The sequence below is a fragment of the Xiphophorus couchianus genome, chromosome 9, assembly GCF_001444195.1.
Source record: "Xiphophorus couchianus chromosome 9, X_couchianus-1.0, whole genome shotgun sequence".
NCBI classification, from domain to species: domain Eukaryota; kingdom Metazoa; phylum Chordata; class Actinopteri; order Cyprinodontiformes; family Poeciliidae; genus Xiphophorus; species Xiphophorus couchianus.
The window spans coordinates 279,973-306,375 of record NC_040236.1 but is presented as its reverse complement, the minus strand read 5'-3'; the positions used below and the strand labels follow the sequence as shown (position 1 = coordinate 306,375).

At 40.7% G+C, this 26,403-nt stretch overlaps 1 protein-coding gene and 1 long non-coding RNA gene across 3 annotated transcripts in view; both read left to right on the top strand.

Annotated features, from left to right (window-relative positions):
• The window catches only part of nfic (nuclear factor I/C), a 53,020-nt gene extending 26,942 nt beyond the window's left edge, over window positions 1-26,078 (top strand). For both annotated transcript variants that reach the window (XM_028028651.1, XM_028028652.1), the window contains exons 9-13: window positions 7,712-7,825; window positions 9,468-9,625; window positions 14,972-15,134; window positions 15,675-15,763; window positions 16,577-26,078. In XM_028028651.1, coding sequence (XP_027884452.1) covers window positions 7,712-7,825; window positions 9,468-9,625; window positions 14,972-15,134; window positions 15,675-15,763; window positions 16,577-16,597 — 545 coding nt within the window. In that variant the 3' untranslated portion in view covers window positions 16,598-26,078. The remainder of the gene's footprint in view (window positions 1-7,711; window positions 7,826-9,467; window positions 9,626-14,971; window positions 15,135-15,674; window positions 15,764-16,576) is intronic.
• LOC114151451 (uncharacterized) lies at window positions 8,213-8,780 on the top strand. Its single transcript, XR_003596943.1, has 2 exons — window positions 8,213-8,445; window positions 8,540-8,780. It is a non-coding gene; the product is annotated as an uncharacterized LOC114151451 (long non-coding RNA).
• Window positions 26,079-26,403: the final 325 nt, after the last annotated feature.

Below are 26,403 nucleotides of genomic sequence, written 5' to 3'. Positions count from 1 at the left end.
TAATCCCAAGATACTTCATACCTTCAGGTACCCATTTGAATTTAAAATCTTTAACCATGTGTGAATTGCATAAAGAGGATAATGGCATGGCTTCAGATTTAGCCCAATTTATTGAGTACCCTGAAACCGTCGAATACATCTGCATAGTGTCCATCAGGTGCGGCAAAGATGTAAGCAGATGTGTTATAAGTGATAAAATATCGTCTGCATATAAAAGCAGTTTGTGTTCTTGTTGTCCTCATAATATTCCTTTGATGTCCTTATTTCTCCTAATGCTCACTGCTAAAGTTTCAATAAACATGATGAATAATAATGGGCTGAGAGAACAACCCTGACGGGTCCCCCGTGATAAGTTAAAAAAGGATGAAATGGTGCCATTGGTTATGACAGCAGCCTTTGGTTCTTTATACAATATTTTGACCCATTTAATAAAAGAGGGTCCAAATCCAAAATTTGAGAGAGCTGAAAAAAGAAAGCTCCATTCCACTTTATCAAACGCTTTCTCCGCATCTAAGGAGATAGCAACGACTGGCTCCTCCTTTGACTGACTCAACCACATCAGATGTAACAATTTTCTAATGTTATCAGAGGAGGAGCGGGTTTTCATAAAGCCTGTCTGATTCTGATGAATAATACTAGGAAGTACTTGTTGTAAGCGCACAGCCAGCGCCTTGGTTAATATTTTACAGTCTACATTTAATAAGCTAATTGGCCTATAATTTGCCGGGTCCGTGCTATCCCTATCCTTTTTTGGAATCAAGGATATCAGAGCTTCATTAAAAGTAGGAGGCAGGTGTCCTCTCTCAAAGATCTCTTGATAGACCTTTTGTAACACTGGAGCAAGAATATCCATCTACTCCTTGTAGTATTCTGATGGAATACCATCATACCCGGGGGATTTCCCCACCTTCATCGCTGAGATTGCCTTCCTAATCTCCTCTTCAGTAATTGGTGCTTCCAACCACTCTACATGCTCCTGAGATAGCCTTGGTAGCTTGAGTTTGGAGAGAAAAGCATCACTTTCTCTTTGGTTTGTCTCGTTAAACACTGAAGATGTATACAATGTTTCATAATATTGTTTGAAGCCATTGTTTATGTCTTTTGGTAAGGTTACTAAAGTATCTCCTTGTTTCATGGCAGGGATTGTGTTCAAAAAATCCTCTTTTTTAACTTGTCTTGCTAATAATTTGCCCGTTTTCTCCCCTCCCTCATAAAATGAAGTTTTTAACCTGAATAGAGAATATTCCACTTTTTTGTTATAAATTTCATTTAACTGAAACTTAAGCCCACAAATATCTCGATAAAGTAAATCATCATAACACCTAGCCAAATTGCTTTCTTTAAGTTTGATTTCTCTTTCCAATTTACGAATTTTACATAGACTCTCTTTTTTCTTCCATGAAGTGTATGCTATAAGTTTACCTCTCAGAAATCCCTTAGAGGCCTCCCATGCAGATTGAACATGCTCTGTACTGCCAATATTTATTTCAAAAAAGTATCTCAGGTCCTGCCCCAACTGTTCTTTAAAAAGTTTGTCCTGTAAAATCGAGACATTCATTCTCCATCTTGAACCTCTTATATTCCCCAGTCCTAATCTTATGCATAATTCCGTAGGTGCATGGTCAGTGAGTGCAATAGTTTTAATGTCACAACTCCGCACATTATTTACTATGAGTTTTGAAACCAAAAACAGATCGATCCTAGAATAGGATTTGTGACAATGAGAATAAAATGTGTACTCTCTTTTAGACGGATTGATTAACCTCCAAACATCTACTAGACCCAAATCTTCCTTTAACATATGGACTGCATCTCTTCCTTTAGAGCTAAGTGAACCTTTTGGTGCGCTTTTATCAAGTATAGGATCCATAACTTCATTAAAGTCCCCTGCTAATATTATTTGTCCTTCCATATCCCCCAATATACTATTTATTTTGTGGAAAAAATTAGGGTCCTCCTTATTGGGTGCGTATATGTTGCAGAGTATGACCTTTACCCCTTCCAGCATTGCTTCGACGCAAACTATTCTTCCCTCTGTATCCTTAGCTTGTTTTATCAATGAAAACTGAATATTTTTCTTAATAAGGATAATTACTCCATTGCGAGCACTCGAGTGAGAGCTATGAAAAATATGTCCTACCCAACCCATCTTAAACTTGGACTCTTCCCCCTCATTTAGGTGAGTTTCTTGGAGAAATATTACATCGGTTTGATTCGTCTTTAAATACGCCAATATTTTGCGCCTTTTGGCTGGATTTCTGCATCCATTAATATTCCAAGTTGTGAATTTTATATACTTCCCAGTCATTGCAGATTATATATTGATACACGTTTTAAACCTGTAACAAAACACTCTGAACTGATATATCTATACCCCGGTCCCCTGATCCCCAACCTTCTCTGTGAGTGCACCCAGCCAAAATGAAAACAATTTACATGGGCAATAAACATTCCCGTCATGTAAACGGATAGAAACAACATAAAAAACGAACTTAAAACCTACTCTATTGCTGCTGTCTACCGCAGCTGAAAAAGAAAAGAAAGAATAACTAAGAGAAAAAACCTTATCGGGTCCGTGGACTCTGCTTCTCTCTGTTCATGATGACAGGTGGCGAGGTCCGCCTCCCAACAGTCAGACACAACATCTTCTATGGGGCTCCTAGGAATTACATCAATCAGTTGAATTTGGGGTGTCCTCCCCCTGCTCGTTCTCCTCCCGGCTCTCCTCATTGAAAAACTTCTCTGCTGCTTTCGCCGAGCTAAAACTTATGTTTTTGCCCTTCCACCTCACGCGCAGCGTGGCTGGATACGCCAGGGTGTATTTAGCAGAGGTGTGACCAAGTCACTGTGTTGCAAGTCTCAAGTAAGTCTCAAGTCTTTGTCCTCAAGTCCGAGTCAAGTCTCAAGTAAAGACAGGCAAAAGTCGAGTCAAGTCTCAAGTCAGGAACCTTTAATTTCAAGTCATTTCGAGTCGTTTTTATTTTATTTATTTTTTATTTGCAATTATACATAAAATTCAAATAATAGACCATTTGTTAGTTTTAAAATATGTATTTATCTCAAATGATAGAACATGTGTAGCTGAACACAAAGTATAAAAACATTTTTAAATTGGACCACTTTATTGCCCAGTTCTGTTAAACTTGATATTCAATAAAAAAGACGAAAATGCTGACATTTCCACAGCACAATACAAAGAACCAGTTTTTTCCTCTTTTCTCTAACCTGTCAAAACAATATATTGTCAATATAATTTCCCAACGTAGATGTCTTCAAATACACCAACCATCCTTAGATGATACTAGACCCGGCTCATCATCATGATGGGACAGAGAGACTCTGTTCCCTGTGTTCAGGTCCAGAATCTGCTTTCTGTTCCGGAGCCCCGCTCACTATCCACCGGCTTCCTGAGCTAACACGGTGCACATTATTTGTGGAGGCATTTGAAGGACCGGATTTATGGTAAATAATCACCAATTTAACCCGGAGTACACATGCTAACACGAAGTTAGCTAAAGTCAACTATCTTACAGCAAAAGAAAAGCGCCACCTACCGATCTTTGTGAAGCTTCAAATGCCGGACAAAGTTGGACGTCGTGGCATCTCCATCCGATATTCTCTTCTTGCATGTTTTACAAGTTGCAGTTCGTTTTTTAGTCGAAAGTTCATAACCTACGTAGCCAAAAGAAATTACTCGCGGAAGCATATTCCAGCGGTTATTTCGTATTTCGTTCCCTGAGCTCTGCAGCTTTGCCGCGTTTTTTTAAACGTCCAAATCCTGTTAATTTGATTGGTTGTGCTGCAGCTACGTACACATACATACATAAGGAGAGAGGAAAACCATAGTGACGGTCTGCGCATATTGATACGGAATGAGTGAAATTAATTAATGACGCCACTTTATAAATAATGTGTTTTAAATTTTAAGACTTTGAGTAAAAAATATCAAGTCTTTTCAAGTAAACAGCTTCAAGTCGAGTCAAGTCCCAAGTCAATGGCATGAAAGTCAAAGTCAAGTCCGAGTCTTTGAGCATTTTTTCAAGTCAAGTCTCAAGTCGTGATTTTAACGACTCGAGTCTGACTCGAGTCCAAGTCATGTGACTCGAGTCCCCACCTCTGGTATTTAGCGTTGCGCTCTTGCAGCTTCTTTTTCACTGCGGTGAAAGCCTTCCTCTTCTCTGCCAGTTCTTTAGACATATCTGGAAACACTGATAGCCTGCATCCTTGCCACTCAAACCCGCGCTTCTCCTTAGCTGCCATAATCACTTTATCCCTCGCTGATTGCCTCAAGAATCGAATAAGAACCGGTCTCGGGGCTCGATTCGGGTCGGGTAACGGTGCGAAGACCCGGTGGGCTAGTTCAATCTCGAACTCGGCGTCATCGCGAACTCCAAGACCCTCGATTAACATCTTCCGAACACAGCTCAAAAGTGTCCCATCAGTACCGATAGTCTCTTTCAACCCGATAACTCTCACATTATTCCTCTTACTGTGATTTTCGAGAACTTGCATGCGGTCCAGCATGGCTTCCATTAGCTTGCTTCTCTCACCAACTGCGGTGTGCAGCCGCTCCGAGGTGTCCTCCAAGCGGGAGATACGTGTTTCAGCCTCCGTTAGCCTTTCTTGCATTGCAGTCACCGCTGCATTCAGTTCCGACGTCGTCTGCTTTATTGTGGAGACATCAGCAGCTACGCTTTGTAGCATGTTACTCATTTTAACCACTTCCGAGAACAAATTCGTTATATTAGGAGGAGGAGGTGTTTCCCCCTGTTCTTCCTCATGTGGAGGGCTGTGACGGGTCGACATGCGGCCTATACTCTTTGAGTGTTTCGTTGCGGCCATTGCAGGATTAAAGTACTTTTTCCCCCAAAAAGAAGTCCACAAGCCTATTGTTAAAAAAAGAGGATAATTTAATGCTAACTTTGAACAAAACGTTTGGCTCTTTCCTCTTTAATTTTCCCGGGATCCTTGACGAGTGACGGCGCGCTGCTAAAACGATACAACAACAAAGCGTGTTGACGTCACAGATCACAGAGTTTAATCCCATACAAAGCAATGAACAACAAAGCTGCAGAGGAACAGAGATATACATTTTTCTCATAAACATAAAGACAGACACGGGGAAGACAGACAAAACACAAAACAAAGACAAAGAAAAAAAGGCAAAAAATAGCGGCCGCTCTCTCTATTTTCTCTCCTTACACTTCATCTTATACCAAATCGGTGTTTCCCTATTTAATTTATGCAGCCAAGGCGTTCCTCGTGCTGACCAACTGGAAACCCCCTCAGGCACCCAGAGAAACTTGGAACTCCCCTCATTTATGGCAAAGGTGTCTGGTTTTTGTCTAAGCAAAAGGGCGGACCACTTAGTGCTACTCCCTGTCTAGTACGGGCAGATCCCTGACGCCGAAAATCGTGAGATGAGATTTCGCAGATACCTCTGAAGTCTCTTCCCCCAAACTTCCTTAGTTCTCCCCATTGGAATGCTAATTTTATTGCCCTGTGTGTGGAGGAGGCCCCTGCTTGGCTGAATGCCTGCTATTTCAACTCCTTCCCAAATGCTCAACAGAAAACTGTTCCAAATAAGAGTGCTGAATATAACTTTTAAGATTAACTGTATCAAGCATTAAAATAATCATTTTTCCTTAACACTATACTGCTCCCTCACTTGCTGAGAACGGTATCAAATAAGAGCCCCTTACTACAGTATCGTCGTCTAATTACATGTCGGGAAACGGAGAGCCGTTAGCCAGCTGCCATCTTGTTCGCCTGCCCACGTGACTCCTCGGAAGTGTTATGTTTTACTGTGAACGGTCGCTATCTTACTCTTTTGACCTAATCAACATGAAACTGTGTCCAGAGACAGAAGACATGTTGGTGTGTTGTGGATTCCAACCCCGACCGGCTTCGATGGAGCAGGTGGGCGTGGCGGCGGGCGAAGTGACCTGTAACGCCGTTGCCATACGTTTGGCTCCGAATTCCACAATTTCGGGCCGAGCTGCTCCAAACTCACTAGGATGAATCCTTATCCACCCGCCGATAGGAATCCATAACAAAATTTGGTGGGCGTAGCCTAATTTCTCTACAGCGCCCCCTAGAATATTTTAAATGATCAGCCCCAAGCCATGCTTTAACCTAGAATTACGAAACTTGGTACACATGTGTATCTTGTCAGGATGTACAAAATAGTCTCTTAGAGCCATGTCTAAACCCAACAGGAAGTCGGCCATTTTGGATTGAAGGTCCGATTTTGACGTTTACAGCCTTCATATTTGATCAAACTCCTCCTAGGGATTTCGATTGATCGGCTTCAAACTCGGTCAGTCTGATCATTAGGCATGTCCGATTCAAAGTTATCAAAACGGTGAGTGTTTGAGCATGCTGAAGGGGGGTTACCAGGGGTCAAAGTTCACCTACTCGCCATGAAACATGAAGCTGTTATTTCTCCTATAGAAAAACACATAGAGACACCAAACTTTCAGTTATTGATCATCATTGGGTGTCCTAAAATACCCTATGGTGAAATGATGACATCACTTAGGCCATGCCCCCTGAGAACAGGAAGTGTCATGTTTTACTGTGAACTGTCTCTATCTTACCCCTTTGACCTCATCAACATGAAACTGTGACCAGAGACAGAAGACATGTTGATGTGTTGTGGATTCAAGCCCTGACCGGCTGCGATAAAGCAGGTGGGTGTGGCGGTGTGGCGAAGTGACCTGTAACTCCGTTGGTATACGTTTGCCTCTACATTCCACATATTTTCACCGTGCTGCACCAAACTTGGCATGAGTGATCCTGGTGGGATGCTTGACGATCCTATGTCATCGTATTATTACGTCATCTAAGCCCCGCCCCCTCAGAACAGGAAGTGCTGTTTTTTTCTTTGGAAAGTTCCATCTATGGCTCTCTTGACCTAATCAAGATGATTCGGATGGTGAGCTCTGTCAATGCTCGCTGCTGGCTGAACCGTGTGGGCATGGCCAAATGGCGAATATCAGTCCCTCGCCATATGCATACGTTTGGCTCTAAATCACACATGGATCATCCGATTGGCGCCAAACTGGATATGTATGACCTTTGTTCACCTCTAAAGAGCCCAACGGGTTTGAAATGTAATTTGACTCCACTGCGCCCCCTAAGTTAATACATCGGCTTTATCTCCTCAATGCATCGACCGATCTGCACCAGATTTTTTGTGAGTCGTCGGGGAGCGCTGCCGAACGCATTCATGCGTATCGCCTGGTGGACGGGCGGGGAAAATGTGCGACAGCTTCTGCGGTGGCTGGCGAGCAGCGGTGCTGGAAACTGCGCCAGAGCTTCTGCAGTTGCAAGCGGGCTGCGGCTCTGGAAACTGTGCGAGAGCTTCTGCGGTGGCTGGAACCCCCGCGGCTCCAATAGGCCGGAGCGGCGCTTGGCTGCGAGGGCCGCTCGAGACTGCTTGCAGCTTTAATTTTGTTTTGTTGTTGTGTCCATTTTCTATGTAAACTAATTCTTTGTCAAAGTACATTCTTCTTTTGATTAATGTGGGTAGTTTAGTTCTGTTTCCCACATTATCAGAACTAGATTTTCCCATGCTGGGCTCATCCAACTTCTGTCTTCTAACAATAGATGTTGTGGCAAAAGCCACATGTTATTGTTAAGTTTTAACAATGAAAAGAAATGTGGGTGATTTTATTAATGAAGTGTATATTTATGTTTTGTGGTATAGGTTTGTCTCCCCCAGTGAAGAAGGCAGAGCTGGACAGCCCTTCTCCACAGGAGGACTCACCAAGGATGGGATCCTTCACTCAGCACCACCGGCCAGTCATAGCAGTGCACAGTGGTGCGTAGCACTCAGAGTCCCTAACATTCTCTCGTTCTGCTTCACAAACACACCAGGGGCCTCATGCATAAAGCGTGAGTGCGCACAAAAAATGTTCGGGGCCATATTTTACGCACAAGTCGGCATGTATAAAAATTAACTTTGCGTCAAAGTTTGAGTAAATATACGCACACTTTTTCGCTGGCGTGAAAATGTGCGGCAGCCACACAAACTTTTTCTGTGGACAATATCAAACTACGAAGTGTTGAAACTCACCTAAATCCACTGAAATCTGACTACATTCAGTGTTATTTAGACCAAGAGCATTAAACCCGATGTTTTTCATGATTTTAATGTTTTATTGTTTAAACATAAACAATGAAACTGAACCGCATTTATCCTCAGACAATAAGCTAACAAGCACACAAAATAAAGAAAAAAAAAACAAAAGTATGTGAAAACCTCGCTTGAATGTAAATAGTACTTTTTCTCAGTTTTTGTCTCATAAGGATGTAACGCATTGGTCCGTGTGCCGAAGCGCATGAAATGCATCTGTGGGATCATTTCATTTTCACTAAAAGGAGAAAACAGGGTTGGATCAGCAGATTAACTCAAACCTGCTGATTAAAAATAATCAACAGGTTTGATTTTTTTTTTCTTCTATTTGTTTTTTATCACCCCGCAAGGGGTCTTTTTGTGGGCTGTAGTGTCCCTTTTTCAAAGTAGGCTGACAAGGTTTGATTATTTTTAAGGTGATCAAAGTGTGTAGACAATCACACATATATAAGTAGCTGCGCAAAGGTGAGCTGCGTAATTGTGGAACACTTTGGCTCTGATGGAGAAAATCGCCCAGGGAAGGATTCAGAGGGAGCGTTTGTTCAGAGATCATATTGATCTGCTGGGAAATGTTGATGATGGCTTATGAGTGTTTAGATTGCTCAGACTCATCATCCTGGAGCTCTGAGCAAAACTTAAAGAGCCGTGCGGTACTGGTACCGGTCCAGCTGCAGTCATCCTTCAGTCGAGTCGCCCGTTTTGTGAGTGCGCCTTATGGACATAAAGCATTCTACTATTTAGAATAAACGTCCACATTCCCCACTCAAAGGATCCTCTGACATGCTGTCTGTCTTTAAATCCCGGCTGAACGCGCTACTGTTAAAACAGACAGTTGCAGAATTTCTTTATTTTTTTAATTTGGATTTTTTTTCTTTAAAATGTGTTATTTTTATTTTTATGAGGTGACATTATGTGTCCTCAAAGCACCTTTTAAATAAAACATATAATTATTATTATTATTATAAATACTTATACTGCTTCGAACAAGGACGTTGCCATGGTTATTGCTTCACGTGGTGGCAGACTTCCGGGTATTTATACTAATTTACATATGTATTTATGGTCGGCGACAGGTGTGGACCACCAGATGTGCTCTATTTCCAGCAAATTAGGATTTATAAAAGAAAGGTGCGCGGCCAAGTGCTTTATGCATCTGATTTTTATTTTGTGCACTGCACTTTTCTAAATGTTTCCGTGCGCCAGGTTTTAGTGTGAAAACTGCACACTCTTTTATGCATGAGGCCCCAGGTCTTCCACAGCCATACTGTGTTACATTTATAAGATGTTTTCCTCTAGAAATTTCACAAATATTTCATATTCTTGTCAGGTCTCTCTCGATGTCCTCATCCCTCCTCATCACTTCACTTTCCGTCTTCTTCCTACTTTGCCCATGGAGCAATCCGATACCCCCCCCATCTGGCCCAGGACCCATTGAAGGATCTAGTCTCATTGGCCTGTGACCCTGCAAATCAGTCCCCCAGTTCTGTAAGTTCCTCTGTTCATTTATAATCCAAATATATCATTTTGAGGCACTTCACAAAAAGTCATTTCAATTTAGTGAACAATTGGGTGAACTGTCACAAAGAGCAGTACACAGAACAAAATGAAACCTTGTTATGGAGGAAAGAAAAAAAATCTTTGTGGCATCTATTGGCGGCAGTATCTTGGAGGCTGTCGGCAGATTCATGGAGGCTGGCAGCAGAACCCTGGGCCCGGCAGCAGAACCCTTGAAGGAGCTGCAGTAGAACCCTTTGAGGAGCAGCAGGACTGTAGGGCTCTGAGGTGAAGAGAACCAGGCTGAAAAGGGAAGACGAGGAAGCATTGTCCTGACCCTCTGAGGCATGACTTGATTCAGCCTGCCCTTCCAGAATGGCAGTGGAGGTATCGCAACGTCAGTGGCATCTGTGGCTGGAGGAGGAAGAGGAAGCAGGAGGTGCTGAGACAGGAAGTGCAGAAGATGAGAAAGCATGGGTGAGGACTTAAATGACTGGAGCAGAGGGGATTTATGCTAGACGCTGTTCCTACTGCACCTCCTCCTTGAAGTTAATTTGTATGGTATATTTCAACAACAAGTCAGTTCAAAGTGTTTTACATAACAACATACAGTCACCAATTGTGAAACCAGTTACGTTACATTTTGTCAAGTGCCATAATCAAAATCATCATTACACATCAAATATATTGGTCAATATTCCAGTGATTGTGATTCAAAAGCAACTCTAATGGTACCTCTACATCAAACGCATTTGTCTGGTTTATGTGGAGGCCCGTCGAGGGCCCAGTGTGGTGCGTTTGGAGCGTCCAATACATCCAACAAATAGGCTGGCAATGGAAAACAATGGCTAGAGCGATTCTGACGCATCTCCACATAGACTTTGAATGTAAACCAGACACGCGAAATGCATTTGGTGTGAATGCACCATAAACAGTTGGCTTTTTAGCATTGATTTAAAGGAACTCAGTGTTTCAGCTGTTTTGTTGTCCTCCAGCGTCACAAAGCCCAGAGAATGAAGGAGAGGTCTCCAGTCACACAGCAAAGACAGTCCATTGAAACTTTTATGGGGAGCACGGTTTAACCATTGACACATCTGCTGATCATTGTTGTAAGATTGATTTCAAAAAACAGTAAACCAACCTAAAGGAGGTCCGGCATGTGACCTGAACATGTCCAACATGTGAGCAGTATGGATCATCACAGTTTTCTGGAGATGCAGCACTCCAAATGCTCCACCTTCTTCAGGGATGGAATAAAAGTTAAGGGGGTGGAGTGCTTCACATTCCTCTGGAGTCCAAACACGTGTTGACCTTTCTTGGTCCGGTCACACCTCCCCCCAAGAAGTGAAAGCACAGCAAGCACTTGACTTCCTCAGGGAGCTCCCCCAGCTGCTGCTGACCAGTGGGGGACAGCAGACCTTGAGGACGGGTCCACTCTTCCCCTTTCAGACATGTATGCTGGCTAACTGCAGTGGAGAGCCAGTTGAATCATTAGAGATCCTTCTCACCATGGATGCTGACTCTTCTCCCCCATCTCCTCTGGTAGATGCTACAAGAGACATTAGTATGCTACAAGTACAATGACGTGAGGTGAGGTGCAGTGCTGGCAAGGCACTGACTTAATCATAATCAGATATACAAATGTAGACCACCTGCATGTTTACATAAGGAAATATCGCGCATGCGGACAATGCTGGAGGGCAAAAAGACAATTATTTTATATGCCATCCATAGCTGCGCTGTAACTCAATGAAACTTGGAAATGTAAGTATTATTAATTTCGTGCTATGCTCCTGTAAAAAAGAGGTAATTTAACGCTAGTTTTGGACAAAAAGTTTTGGCTCTTTCCTCTTTTCTCTCCCGAGTCCTTGGCGAGTGGCGGCGCACTGCTAAAACGAAACAACAACAAAGCGTGTTGACGTCACAGATCACAGAGTTTAATCTCATACAAAGCAATCAACAACAAAGCTGCAGAGGAACAGAGATATGCATTTTTCTCATAAAAATAAAGACACACAAGGGGAGACAAACAAACACGAAACAAAGACAAACAAACAGCAAAGACGTCTTTGGAGAGAGAGCCAATGCAAAAAGCAAAAAAATGGCAACTTTCTGCAAATTCAGTGGTGTGGCTAAATTTTATACTGAGTGGGTGTTTGTCTATTTAATTTATGCATTCTAGGCGTTCCTCTTGTTGACCAACTGGAAGCTCCCAGAGAAACTTGGAACTCCCCTCAATCTACGGCCAAGATCAAAGAAACATCTGTCTTCTGACGAGACAAAAGAGCGGATAGCTGGCCCTGACCCCCTGTGGCTCCCACGGTCATTCTGAGTACAGAACGACCTGAGATAAGACCTCACAGATACCTGAGAAATCTAAAGTCTCTGTCTCCCAAGGAAAATGCTAATTTTATGGCTTCGCCTGTGGCCTGGCCTCACAGTGGGGGTCCCATTGAGAGATCTCCCTTAATCTGCATTTGGTTCCTGTGTCTCTGAATGCTTACCCCTCTGGTTTAGTTTTAAATGCTCAACACAAACCTGTTCAAAATAAGAGTGTTCCATATATCTTTTAAGATTAACTGTGTTAAGCACTAAAATAATCATATTTCCTTAACACTCCACAGCAAAGGGAAAAACCGTTGAAGTACAACTCAAAACCACGTCTTGATCTCTGCATTGGCCAGGCCACACACACACACACACACACACACGCAGACTCGTTGCCATAGCAACTAACAACGCCCCTAAAAAACCCCACTGAATATTCCCCACACAAAGAGCAGAACATTCAGTCTGTTGCAGTAGTATGGTTTTAGGCTTAATGTTTATTTTAAGATTATTAATATGTGATTGCTGTGGTACGAGGAGAAAACTATAAATGTATCGCTGCACTTGACTGTATGGCTAGCTCGCTGTTACTGTCTCTAACTCTGCAGTTGTGGAGTCACAATGTCTGGGATCATGAGCGCCCCCTGCCATGAGGCAAGAGAACTGCCTGCTTCACCTCGAATCTGTTCTTTGCCGTTTATGATCGCTGCTCAGCACACGAAACACGTAACACACACAGTTGGTGACAAAAACACTGTACATTATATACATAAGCTAATCTATGGAAAAGCAGTTCATATATTAAATGTTTTTTAACCATTTTGTTGACGACATGCAGACAGGAGGCGCATGCTCCCATAGAAATGGCAGCCAGTGCAGTTAGAGAGAGGTTGCGCAATCGAAGGAGAGGCTCGGCTCGCTGCTGCCTCCACCAGCTGCGCTTCCAACCATTTGAATGGGAAAATGCAAAAATTCAGCGATTTTGAAGAAAAAATAATAAAAATTGGTTAAGCTAAATAATGTAACACTACGATGTGAGTTAAATCTGTGTTACCATAAAATAAGAGGTCGTGGGTGGAGAAAGAGCAGAACACTGAGAGGGAGTCGCATAGCTGTCCAGACTTTTATTCAACCTCCATTTTAACAGTACAGAACGCGTCTCGGGTACACCTAAAAAAACCAACGAAGAAAGGAACAGCTCCTCTTAAAGGGCGCAATTCCTTAGCTATGGATCAACTGTAGTAAGTAACTGATCTCGTATGTAACCACATTAATTCAAAAGGAAAAATAAATCATCATAAATCAAAAATACTTTACAGTACAAACCACAGGGCGAAAATAGCAATATAAATTATTTTATCATATTTTTTCCATTATTGACAGGTGAGGCTCTGCCTCACTTGCCTTCCCTGACCGCCCGTCACTGTAGCCTACCAGTTAAAGTTCCATCCTTAACCGTTTTTGAAAGCACTCTTGATTAAGGATTATTAGATTAAATTATCTGTGTAGACAAAGTTGATTTCCTATATTATTATTTAAAAGTATACAAAAAATCCCCAAAAAGTAACCTGAAATATGAAAAAATGTTAGATTAGTATCTTGAATTAATTTTCACTGCATGTAGAGTTAAAATTATATTTTTATGTGTCGCCTGTTACTATTTAAAACCAGTGTTTTTCCGTCTCTTTAGCAAAAGATAATTATACCTAGGCCTGTCGCGATAAACGATAAATCCATTAATCGTACGATAAATTAAAACTATCGACGTCGTTTCAATTATCGGCATTATCGTCTCTTCCGACCTTTTTCTCTTTCTGTTGATGACACCGAATGAAAGAAGGCTCAACTCCGGTGCTCTCCACTGACTCCTCCTTCCTCATTTCCTTAGTGTAAAGCCCAGCGGACACGACATGATCTTAGAGCTGTCAGCCGATTGTCGGCCCATTTTCAAAACCTGACAGACCACACATTAGCTGACAGAAATCCTAGGTATAACGGTTTGATCGGGTTTGTTCCTGCCGTGTGGTGTCCAACAATGGGTACAAAATAATGGCTACAAGTCCAGTGAACTAATTTTAAAACCAGGTATTAATCAATGCATTACTACAATCTACCTGCAATGCATGTGGCTAGTGTCAGCGTAAAGTCCTGACTGAATGAAAATCATTAGAACCTATTTATGTCACGTTAACGAAGAACAGCTGAAAAGTTACCGGATTTATCAACTGCGGTAGCAATTTCGCTCCAACTCCTCCTCTTGTCATTTCTATATTCTTTGCATGTTGAATAAACATTAATGTTGTTTCCACGTCCGCTGGACTTCGGGTTGCTCCGTGTCAGCTGTTTAGGATTCCCCTCTGTAATTTCCCCTCAGAAAGCACTGAGGAGAATCCGCGCTTTCTGATTGGCTGCCTGCCACATTCAACAGGCTGAGTTAAGCTCCCAGTCGGGGAAAACCCTGATTTAGATCGGAGCGGCAACGACGATCTACCGTAACACACCACACAATCTTAGAAAGACCAAAGGTCTAAGATTGTTGTATGGGGAAAAATAGGAGCAAAAAATCATGTAGTGTGAACTATTGCATCAGGTAGTCGATGTGCCCATCTTCTCTATTTAAATCTGATTATTACTGAAGGGCAACATAATATACATACTTCATAATCTGCACTCTTTTGGTTGAATGCAGTATTTATTTCCACTTTGGCTTTATGTTGTTTAGTTTTTATCAAGTACATTTTTTGTTAATGGAGACTGAGAATCCATTTTGTTTTTGGTTGTTTTGTTTATTTAGTTTATCAGCTCCAGTGTTAAATATTCTTTTGAAAATAAAGTGTATCTATCTTTGGCAGGAAATCACATGCATTATTACGTCATTTCTATTAAATCAGTGTAAAAAGGTCTTCAGACAATATTATCGTTTATCGCAATAATTTGTTGAGACAATTAATCGCTCAGCAAAATTTGCTATTGTGACGGGCCTAATTATACCACTGATCTGTTTTGCAGCTGAATGGCAGCACTCAGGTTAAAGTGCCCAGCCATTATATCTCCTCCCAGATGTTAGCGCCCCCTGGACCAGCATCCTCCCTCCCCAGACCAGCAGTTCCCACAGAGTCCAAAGCTTCTACCTCCTCCTCTGATGGGGGGGCAAATTCCCCTACATCACCCAGTAAGTTTCCTCACAACAACTATTTCTATACTACATGTCTACACAAAATGCATCTGTTTACATGCTTAGTTTTACTACAAGGTTTAGGAGCAGTGATAACAGACTTATGGTCATAAGAGCTGTTATCTGACATTGAGGAACTCTACTTGTTTTCTGTTGTATGAAGCAGGTAGAAAAACCTAACTCTAATTTATAGTTAGAACCAGGCATACTAATATGAACTCTACTGAGCCACAATGGACAGACCTGGGACAGACACTAAGATGTGTGAAAACATAACCACCTACCATTAATATTAACACATGACAGAAGTAACTTGATGTTTTTTCTTATTTTACTGTATTTGATTCTAACCAAATACCAAATACTTTTCCCTTAATTATTCCTTCAGCAATTTTACTTTCAATCTGGAAAAATGTACTTAACCACAGAACTTCTGCTGCTTCATACATTTCAACAAGATGTTTTCCCAGCCTTTCCTTTATGATAGAGAAACATTTTGTTGGTAATACCGCTAACATGAGTGTATAATTCCTTCAGCATACTCTGCTCCTGGGACCCCACCTGCCAGCCGGTCTTCCTTCGTTGGAGTCAACCCTCGAGACCCCGGAGGGCTGTACCAAGCCCAGGTCAGTACAGCTGTTTCTGCAATCTTAGAATCAGGTTATGGCCTAAATTGCTGATATAAAATAAATTATATGATTCCTGTGGTAAACCTGATGCTAGCAGCATCAGCAGAAAATGATTGAAGATGCAGGTCTTCACCTAACAAACGATGAAGACGTTGGTTTGTCACAACCTGGCTGTGACAAACTAGATAGTGTTGGACTGCATAGAAACCTTGACTGGTGGATAGCACTGCCTTCCAGGCTTCAGGCTGCAGAAACCTGAAGCAGAAATGGATCAAGTAAAACCTCTTGATTTATTCTGCATTTTATTTAAGAACTGTAAAATGCATTGTCAGCTGAATTATTTGGATTTTGGAAGAACAAATGCAGTTTTCTTTCTTTGAATTTGTTACTTTTGACTTTAGTTTGCAATTTTGTAGTATATGCAATAATACCTATCCATCCATTATCCTACACGCTTATCCCTACTGGGGTCATGAAGGGGGCTGGTGCCTATCTCCAGAGGTCAATGGGTGAGAAGTGGGGTCACCCTGGACAGGTCGCAATCCATTGCAGGTCAAAATACAATAATACTCTGAAAGAAAACATTTCAGTTTTGAGTAAGCATGTAGTGACAGTAATGCATAACACTCTCTAGGTCGGAACTTGTAATAGAAATGTAATCATGTTTTTAGTCAGCTAAGTAAAGGCAGAGAAGTAAGAGTAAACCATATTTACTTCAGTCTTTATCTAAGTTTCTGAAGGAAATCCTGGCTCAGGTCTGATCCAACTCCATCTTGTTTATATCCTGACTCTTCTTTGTTTCTCTTCCAGTCTTGGTATCTGGGCAACTAAGCGAACTTTGGCAGAAAGCTGATGAAGCTGACAGCACGCTCCTGGAGGAAATAATCCCATCAAGACACTAACAGAGCAGAAAATATGTCCAGTTTTCTAGAAATGCGACACCCTGGTTTCATGCATACATAAATATATATGACCATGTATTTATGTATGCTTTTCACAGGAGAGGACCACCTAGATGGAAGGTGGATGCTGCTCAGCCTGATTGAACTCTGCTGTAATACTACATAACTGTCATAACTGACAGCTTCTGGGATTTCACATGAAGACTGTGGGTTGGTAAAGCCGTCAGATTGGTTTTTAAAGAACTACGCATCAACTCTGCAGGTTCTAGGAAGCTTGTAAGCCCACTGCATCCCAAGGATGGACCCTGTTGTCCCAGGATACATGTCAGCCTTTATTCCAGGCTGTCCGCTTTAAGTCCTTCTGGAGGCCTGTATACATCCCAGCTCCAATGACCGAAACCCCTGCCTTCATCAATGCAGGTGCTGCTTTTAATATATGCAAACAAGCCTCCATTCATTTCCAGACTGACTAGAATGTTTCTATATATGTTTGTTTGCACTTTTAAGTCTTTATTGAGATGAGCTGAGTTTCTTTTTCATTCCCATCCTTCCTGAGACAGAAGCTTTCTTTTTTTGACAATCATCAAGCTGAAGCTTTTAGGTTGCATTGCAAAATGTTTAATATGCTTTTAAGATGAAAACAAGGAGTGAAATAAGATTTCTCTTCTTGCCTTGTTCAACACAACACAACACAAGCACTTTTAGAGATTGAGAGGAAAAGCTAGTAAACTTCTGTGGATGTTTGGGATAACATGCTGGAGATGTCTGTTCCTATGGAGACACAGGTTTCTGCCTGTGAGTCAGGACACGTTGACATACAGTCATGTTTCTGGGTAATGAAGGTGATCAGTGTAGAAAGCAATGCAGCAACCTGCGAATGCTTACCAGTTTGTGTTTGTGTATTCTCTTTCCTGCTCTGTTCTGAGGAGATGTTATGTTCATGTGTCTGTTTTGGAGCAGAAAGCCAACAGTGCACTATGGTCATGTTGACCTCCCTTTTTTTGAGAAAGACTTGGTATTGTGGAGTGTTGCTAAGCCTAACTGTGCTCTAAAGTGTTTGTGGTGTGCAGGAGCTCTACATACTGAGCTGAAGAGAGGAGGACAGTGTCTCTTTGACTTCTAGAAAGAGTATTGGGCTCTGTTAGGTTCTGTAATGGCCAACCTCAACCCTATGTGCACTGTATGTGCACTGTGTGTTACCTCAGGTTGAGTTTTCAGACCAGAGCTGACATCAGCAATGGCGTAAGGAGGTAAGCCAGGACCAGGATTTAAAGGTAGATGTTGTTTTTCATGAAGCCAGAAGTTTGGGGTCAGCTGTAAAATACTGCTTTAGTCAATTATTATTATTACTAAATCGTGCTGCATAGAACATATTAAACATAATCAGTGTAATCAGTGTTGAATTTCATCAGAGTAATCCCCTGCTGTCTTTATGAGACTCAAATCCACATTCTTATAATGAAACCGAATCACAGCAGTATTCTCATTATCTCTAGTCCTACACTCCTTTAGTACATAACTCTTCATCACTCTTTCATTTGTTGCTATGGAGATCAAAACACTAAACATAAGTTAACAAAGAAATACTTGTCCAGGACAGATAGTACAGACCCATTCAATGAATTAGAATATTATCGAAAAGTCAATTTATCTCACGAATTTTATCTGTAAGTGAAACACATGGTATAGATTAATAACACACAGGCGGATATTTGAAAGCCCTTATTTCCATTAATAATGATAATTATCCACTTACATTTAATGAAAATATGACAATTAAAATAAATAAAATAAAATAACCATTTTAATACAGAAATGTTGCCTTATAGTTAAAAGTATGTTTAATACTTTAACTTTAATGCATAAAGGTTATTTTCAAAAGTTGCTTTTGATCTGACAAATGAGCCTCATCGGAACACATATTATAAGTTATTTAATACATTTGAGCAAACAAAGACTAGTATAATTAAGAGTTTACCAAAATGTGTCCATCGGATGGTGATGGGTTCTAGAAGAAGTAAAAAGCACACTAAATGTTCCTGTTCGTAAAAGCCTAATGAAACTTTAAGGCTTGGTACTCAATGTTTTGCTCATCATTTGTGTGAGCTAGAATGTCCTGCAGTTTGTTGTCTAAAGTCTAAACATGGTGTAATCTGTCTTGTCCTGGGCAGAAGTCAGACATCTGGTGGAAACCAGTAATACACAAGACTGGGCCCCATAGCAGCACGGGATCATAAAGGGTCTGAATATCTGGCAAAGCACAGAGACTGTGACCCTCAGTCTACAGTTCACTTTGCTGTTCTATACTCCATGATGCAGCAGTTTTATTTCCCACCTTGAACATCTACAAACTAAATTTTATGTTATAACAGTGCACTTTATCTGATTAGAGCTGTTGTTTATCAGCTCATTTCATCCCATCACTTTCAGTATTAGCTGCTTAGTAGTGTTTTTTGTCCAAACCTTGCATGTTTTAATGATAAAAGTTATTTTGTACCTGCTTTGACATAATTTCAAATAATCTTCTTTATCAGAATTGTCAAACTCCACTCCTCAAGTGGTTTGTGTTCTGGATTTTAATGATCACGAGGGATGACTGGTGGGCCTCTGCAGAGCTGATCTGCAGCTGCAGAGCTGACTCAGCCATGAATCTCTACCTCAGATTCATGGCTGAATCTGAGGTAGAGATTCAGCCGTGCATTCATCTGTGTTACAGCAGGCTCACATCTAACACAACACTTCTCCTACCAAAGAGCTGGACACCTTTGTTCTATAATACACTCCTAGTCTGTGTCCAAAGTGTGTACCGTCAGCCATTTGCAGCCATCAGAATGAATTTGCAACCTCCACTGAAGGATGGTACCAATCATTTGCTGTATATTTAATACAGAACAGACAACCAAGGCCTTTCAGAGCACATTCAGTGTAGTTAAAGTCTTAAAATGGAAAAATACAAAGCATTCATCCTTTATAAACTATGTTTTGGTGCTTTAATTTAAATATCCAAGGGAATAAAACCACAAACATCCAGTAACTTTTTGTCAAAGGCAGAGTATGGTACAGCAAGGTTTGTCAAAGAAAGAGTGACCCATATTCGGTTATGAGATTCAAAATTAAATTTTGTTCAAGAAAAGATTTTGCCCAGAAAATCTAGAATGTATTATTTCTGTTTTGATAAGGAAAATATAAAAAACCCCTGTTATTGCATAGTCAATGATTTACAGATCTTCTAGAAAAGTATGACTAGTTTTTTTCATTTTATTGAAATATTCTGTTTATTCTATTGTTGTGCAAGTAAAAGAATTAAGAAATGATTACCGTTTTAGATCTAATCTAATTTTTGGGCCTTCAAGTGCTTTAAACCTGATGATGGCTTTCATGGCAAAAGTTAGGACACTTCTAGTCCATCTCACTATGGAAATGTGGCTCTCTCATGGTAATATCTGGCTGGTTTGATCAGGGTTCAGATTCTGTCATATTTCAGAAGTGTGGCCCAGTTGGGGCCCAAAACCACAATCAACAAACAGGCCATACAAAAATATTATACAGTAAATGATATGCCAAATTTAATATTTCTGTGAACTTTTTTTTTCCGGATTTTCAAAATACTGGCTTACCAGGAGAATCCAGACGTGTTGCAAGGTTTACAGGCAGAAAATTGAAGCTAGTCGGGATGAAAATCATAACAGCTGGTTAAAATATGGATGTGATTTAGCGAAGGAGTGACCTGATCTGACTTTACGTCTTCTATATTTACTTATTAAATATTGCTTGTACTTTATTCATGTTGAGAACATTACAAAACGTGATTCAGATCTATGTTTGGTGGTTTTTAAAAAATATTTTGATGGTTCATCATGCGTGGTGAAGTTCTGATAAAATTGCAGTTGTTATATTGTACAAACAATTGCAATGCAATATTTTTTTTTCTTTTGACTTGTCTCAAGCTTTAACAAGACTCCTGCTGAATTGTGCTTTTACCAAAATATAGCCATCAAGTGTTGGAAGCCACTGTGTGCAGATGCAGGATGCTTACCTGTTTGTGTTTGTCCACTACTTTCTCTTGCATGTCAAAGCCTCCATATGGATCTTGTTAGGTGCTACATGTAGAGAAAATCCATCAAATTTAGTCTCACAATGATTCTTCCCTCCACGCACGTTTGGACTTTCTACCAACTTCAAGCTCAAAAGGAAGCCACACAAGTGTCACTTCCTTTCCCTTTGGTGGGGGTCTCGCCTGTTCTGCATGGTGCTGCCACTACTGCTGTGCTGACCAAAGGAATGCATGGCATTGCCTAATAAATCCCAACTTTTATCATGCTTTACCTTGCAGTACTCTGGAGCAGCTGATGGAGAGCCTCTTTGTGTCTTTCTGTTTTTACTACAGCACTGCTTTTTTGCACGATAAAACACATTGTGTGCCTTGCCTATACCTAGGAAGCAGTAAAACATTGAGGAAAGCTGAAATGCAGCAGGCAGCACTTTTAGAGGTGCATGAGGGAGTTTCTTGTCATTCTGCAGGGTTGCAGATGTTTTAGGTTGACCAACTGTCGATTTTCCACATTTAGGTTGTGTCTGTATTCTCAGAGCTTTGATGATTTAGTGATTGAAGTGATTGTATGTAAAATAATCTGATGTCAAAGTTTCTGTATGTTTCCCTAAGAAAGATTGCTCCAGACAGAGTCTGCTACTTTGTGGCTCCTTCAGATTTATAAACAGCTCTTTGAGTCTTCAGCACTGATTGGTCATAATTGAGTCATATTGTGTTAGACCATGGAACACCTCTATCAGTGTAGTGAACTTCCAACCCTGTGACCAAGTCATGGAATGTTCAGATTCATTCCCCATCACACTGGTGCATATTTATATCACGAGTGAATGAATTACCCTATGTGAAGGAAATGGCTTTCCAGCATGACCTCTGTGTATAGCTGATGCTGCAGTGTAGATTATAGGATTTCCAGTTAAAACTGGATCCACTAGTTAATGGCTAGAATCAGTGTAGAGTGAGCACTGCAATCTAGAACGCAATATAGTCCACATGTAGGCGCCGCTGAAACGTATGTAAACACTATGCAATGACCTGATAATAACCTTATACCATACAAGTATGCTAAGTTATGCAGACACTCAATCTGCACTGATGAAGAGTCTCTCATCTTGCTTTCTACAAAACCATGTGATGCCAGCTGTAGTCTGAAAACGATTTAACAGCATTAGATATTGAGCTGCTTACCACAGCAGGCTGAAATCAAAAGACAACCGGACTTTCACTCACTTTTCCCTATAAACCTCAACTGCAAGCCTCCAGAATTGACAAAGGCTACATTCAGACAGCAGGTGTTGATATCCAATGTTTTTCTCTGTGGATGTTTCTATTACTAATTAAATGGAACCGCAATCAGACTTCTGAGTTTATAAGCCCCAAAGCAGCCCACATGCACAAAAGAAGAATGTTTATGGCAGTAATAATAGCCGCTGCTATCTATGGATGGATTTAAAGTTGCTGAGAGCTGGCAGCATGGTCACCAGATCGTCACCAGACGAAGGAAGCTGATGAAAAGAAAGCCCAGCTAACAACTACGGCCTGTAGTGGAGCACTGACTGCAGCTTCTAGAGAGAAGTTTGTTTGGATGCGGAGTCGGACCAGGAATGGTGGGATTGAGAGGTGTTGCTTTACTGACTCAGACTTCTTTCAGCATTTCATAATTATAATTTTCAACTGTTGTTTACATCTGAATTTACCATGTATGGCTTCTTCTTGTGTAGAATTATATATCTCTTTGTTGATGTAACAATTGGATAAAATGACATGACTATTCACACTGCAGACACTTTGAAAGCTATCGGATACAATTTAGTCCCACATATGGAAGTGGCACAGATCAGATTTATTTATTTTTTGGTGAATGAAATCGGAAATGTGCTGTTCAGACTGCTGTGAAAAAGTCAAATATAGATCACATTTTGGCAAAAAATTGTAATTGGGTCGCATTGGCCTGCTGTGTGAACTCCTGGACAGGGATAGGTGTTGAAATGTCTTCAGAGAAAACTGAGTGAAAGCTCAGCTCCCTTCAATTTCAGCCTGTTGTACTATACATGACCCAGATGACTGAGAATACATACAGGTATGTTGAGCTTCTTGTTTCAGGTTTATTTTGAAATGACTTTATTATCCTCTCTGGCTTCTTGGCTGTGAACACATCAGAATGTATGAAACATTTACAGAATTGTGAAAACTTGTAAAAGAAAATGTCCATAGAATGTTTAAGTATCTTGTATTCATGTATGTTGAGGTAGGCGTGTGTGGGTGTGTGTGTGTTTCAGCCCACAGTGGGAAGTGACAGAAGTAGAGGATAGATCTATGAAAGATGGGGAGGAGGCAGAGATGGTCTTAGAGACATAGTTTGGTTCTGACAATCTGCAGCAACATTAGTAGAGATTCTCAATCATTCGTATGACACAATTAGATAAAGTTTGATTAAATGTTGCTCCTCCCAAGCCTTAGCTAAAAGCTGATGTTAAAACTGTAAATGAAAAACAGTTTTTTTAACAGGAGGTTTAACTTGAAGGAATTTAATCTGATTCATGACAGGTTAGTGCTAGAACTCAACACACCAACAAGCTCTGTGAGTCATCCTACAGATGAAGTGCTGCAGTTCCGATCGAGGATGAGTGAGACTGCTGGAGGGAAAGAAAAGTCACAGGTGGGGGCAACGAAATCCTCCACTGGTTAAAGGAAAAAGAACGTCAGTGCATGTTCTGTCTTAAACACAGAGTCTTCTGGAAGAGCAGAACCTAATTAAGGCATGAAGAGAGTGAAGTCAGAGCCATTGTGGCTGTAAATCCGCCTAGTGTTCAGTCTGCTGACTTGATGAGACATGAACATTTTAAACATGTGCTGATAGAAATGATAGATTGTATGAAATGTTCAGTCATTCACTCAGACTTTGGACGGGGGCCTGGAAAAATCTAGCTTTTTCAATCATAGAAAACTGCAATTGTTGAGCTATTGACTAGCTAATCCATGGTCAAAACCTCAGGCTAGAATTATTAGTAAAATAACAATATTGACTCTAAGCAGATTGAAAAGTAAGACATCATTTTCTGAAGAGCTCAAAATGTTTTTTATTATTGGTACAAAATAATCAGACAGTAGAAGAACTTCAGCCATGTATAAATCCTATGCTACAGAGAAGTCATTCTTTTCATGCAAACACATCAAGTCAACAGCAAATCAAAAAATTACCAAAAATAATCTCAACATGCAGTGCCTATGAGATTCATTACAGCATAGGTACAGTCATTTCTATCCTCCACCTCAGCTCATGACAGTATGCAACCCAATGCAGGTCTGAAGGTGACAAGCCATAAAACAACCCAAAGAGACTGAGCTGGATGATGTCTATGGAAAAACTTCATAGGAGGAAAGAAGGTAGCAAATCAAGGCAGCTTCTTCTTGTGATGAATACTCATGGCTGTTTCTTTTTATCAACCCATGTAATGCCTTTTACTGAACAACATGAAAAGGGTCATATTTAGAGTAAGGACTTAATATTTTATTAAGAGGACGTGCTTCTACCTTAAGGTCAGTGCTACAGGAACCTTCAGGGTTTTCAGCTCCTGTTGAGCCTGAGCAGGTCACCAACCACAGCGTGCTCATAGGCCCACATCACTAAACAGCTGGTGAAAACATACTTCTCAATAAACAACAGTCAGAATGAGTCTGGACATCCTGATGGCAGTCAAAGACTGTTAACTACGCCCTCGCGTGCGAGTGTGTGGTGGTGGTGGTGGGGGTCACATCATCACCACTTTATTTAAAAGCTGTTGCTGCAGCTGTGAGTCCTGCCTTCTTTACGACTCAGACAGCTGATCACTTCCTGTTTGTAAGTGGCAGTGAGCTCTGATCGCTGCTGCAGGGAAACCTGGCTCACTTCTGTTTTTATCCTGAGAAGAAACTTTTTTATTTACAAAAAAACTATTTAGACCCTTTAGAGCATTTTAGGTGAAGCACTGATGAAGAAAGCAATGCGTAAGAAGGAAACAGGGGTATAGAATGATGATTTGTTTAGACTTTCATCCAAAAGTGTTAAATTAATATGCATTTACACTGTGTGTCAAATTTTTATATATTGACTGAAATATTTCACTCTTTCAGGCTGAGGAAAAGTCAAGTGTTGCACTTCATGTGAGAAAATGTGCAAATGAACAAAACCTCCTTCCTTGATGGGGTCATGTAGAGAATTTACTGTTTGCAGACAACAAACAGTAAATTTGTTTCTTCTGTAGGGAGAATTCTTGTTCTGTTCCAGCAATCTGCATCCCAACGCAGCTGCTTTCTGGACCTCTGCTTTAGTACAGATCCTTACATGAACGACCATCTTGTTCCGTGCTTAAGAAACCCTGCAGCCACAGATTCCTGTAGTCCCATGTTTCTAATTTGATTTGATGTTTGTCCTACTTGGATCCTGATCTGCAGCAGATGTCCAGATTGAGCTGTTAAGGCTGCAGGTTTTCCTGGGATCAGAATGCCAGTCTGCTGGCTCATAGCTGCTCTGCTCTTTACTCTGCTTGCTGTAGACACTTTGTAAAGAATCAGACACTTTGTTGTGAAAGATCACTATTTTGTATTTTTCCCAACAGAATTGCTCTGATGTACAACAGACTGCTTTGCTTGTCTCCTGATAAATATATTTAAAAATTCCCTTTTTACAGAGTGTAGGCATGCAAAGACTTCACATGGAATTGCATGATTATTCAACCATGCCCTTTCACAACAGCTTTTCATAGGAAGAAGAAACAAACAAAAAAGGGTAAAAGTTTTTATTTCCATGTGTTTGCTCAGAGCTGGTTGTCGTTCCTCCTGGTTTTCTAAAAACGCTTTGTACCAGAACCTTGTTATGTAACAAGCCTGACATAACCCAGGGTTACTGTCATTAACTGTCCCATTGTGTAACACAAAGTCAAAACAATACTGCACATTTATATTTGAATTAGGAAGAGCTGGACTGCTGAGGTCAGCCTTGATGTTCACTGTGGAAAGGGCTACTGCTTTAAGCCAGAGCAGTTTTAAAAACACCTTTGACAGCTTTATTATTATTAATATTGTGTTTGCATGTTGAAACAAATATCACATTTTTTAACATTGAGTAAAAAATTTTGGACAGTATGTTAAAGTTTCTTTTCATTTTTGAATGTCTCTATGGTTTGTTAACTTTTCTGTGCATGTGCACCTTTCATTGTTATTCATCTGCTTTGGGGGAAACCAACACATTTGATAATGTGTCTTTAATATTTCCATATTTACCATTCCTATCAGCAAATTTTAGTGAATTCATTACTGGAACTGAGTATGTTTTCCTATGCAAAATATACCATTAATAAACAAACTATACTGATACCAAGAACTGTGTGTGTGTGTGGGGGGGGGGGGGGGGGTGTATTTAATTCTTTGTTCAGTGGATTTATAAGTTTGTAAAGAGCAGCTCTAATGCAGTGACACATTCAGCCACCCCATGGGGGCGCTATGGGGCAGATTTGGAAGTAATTTAGTCGAAAATAAAGAAAAAACTAAACCGTTACCTTTATTTCTACCAGAGGTGGGGACTCGAGTGACATGACTTGGACTCGAGTCAGACTCGAGTCGTTAAAATCACGACTTGAGACTTGACTTGAAAAAATTCTCAAAGACTCGGACTTGACTTTGACTTTCATGCCATTGACTTGGGACTT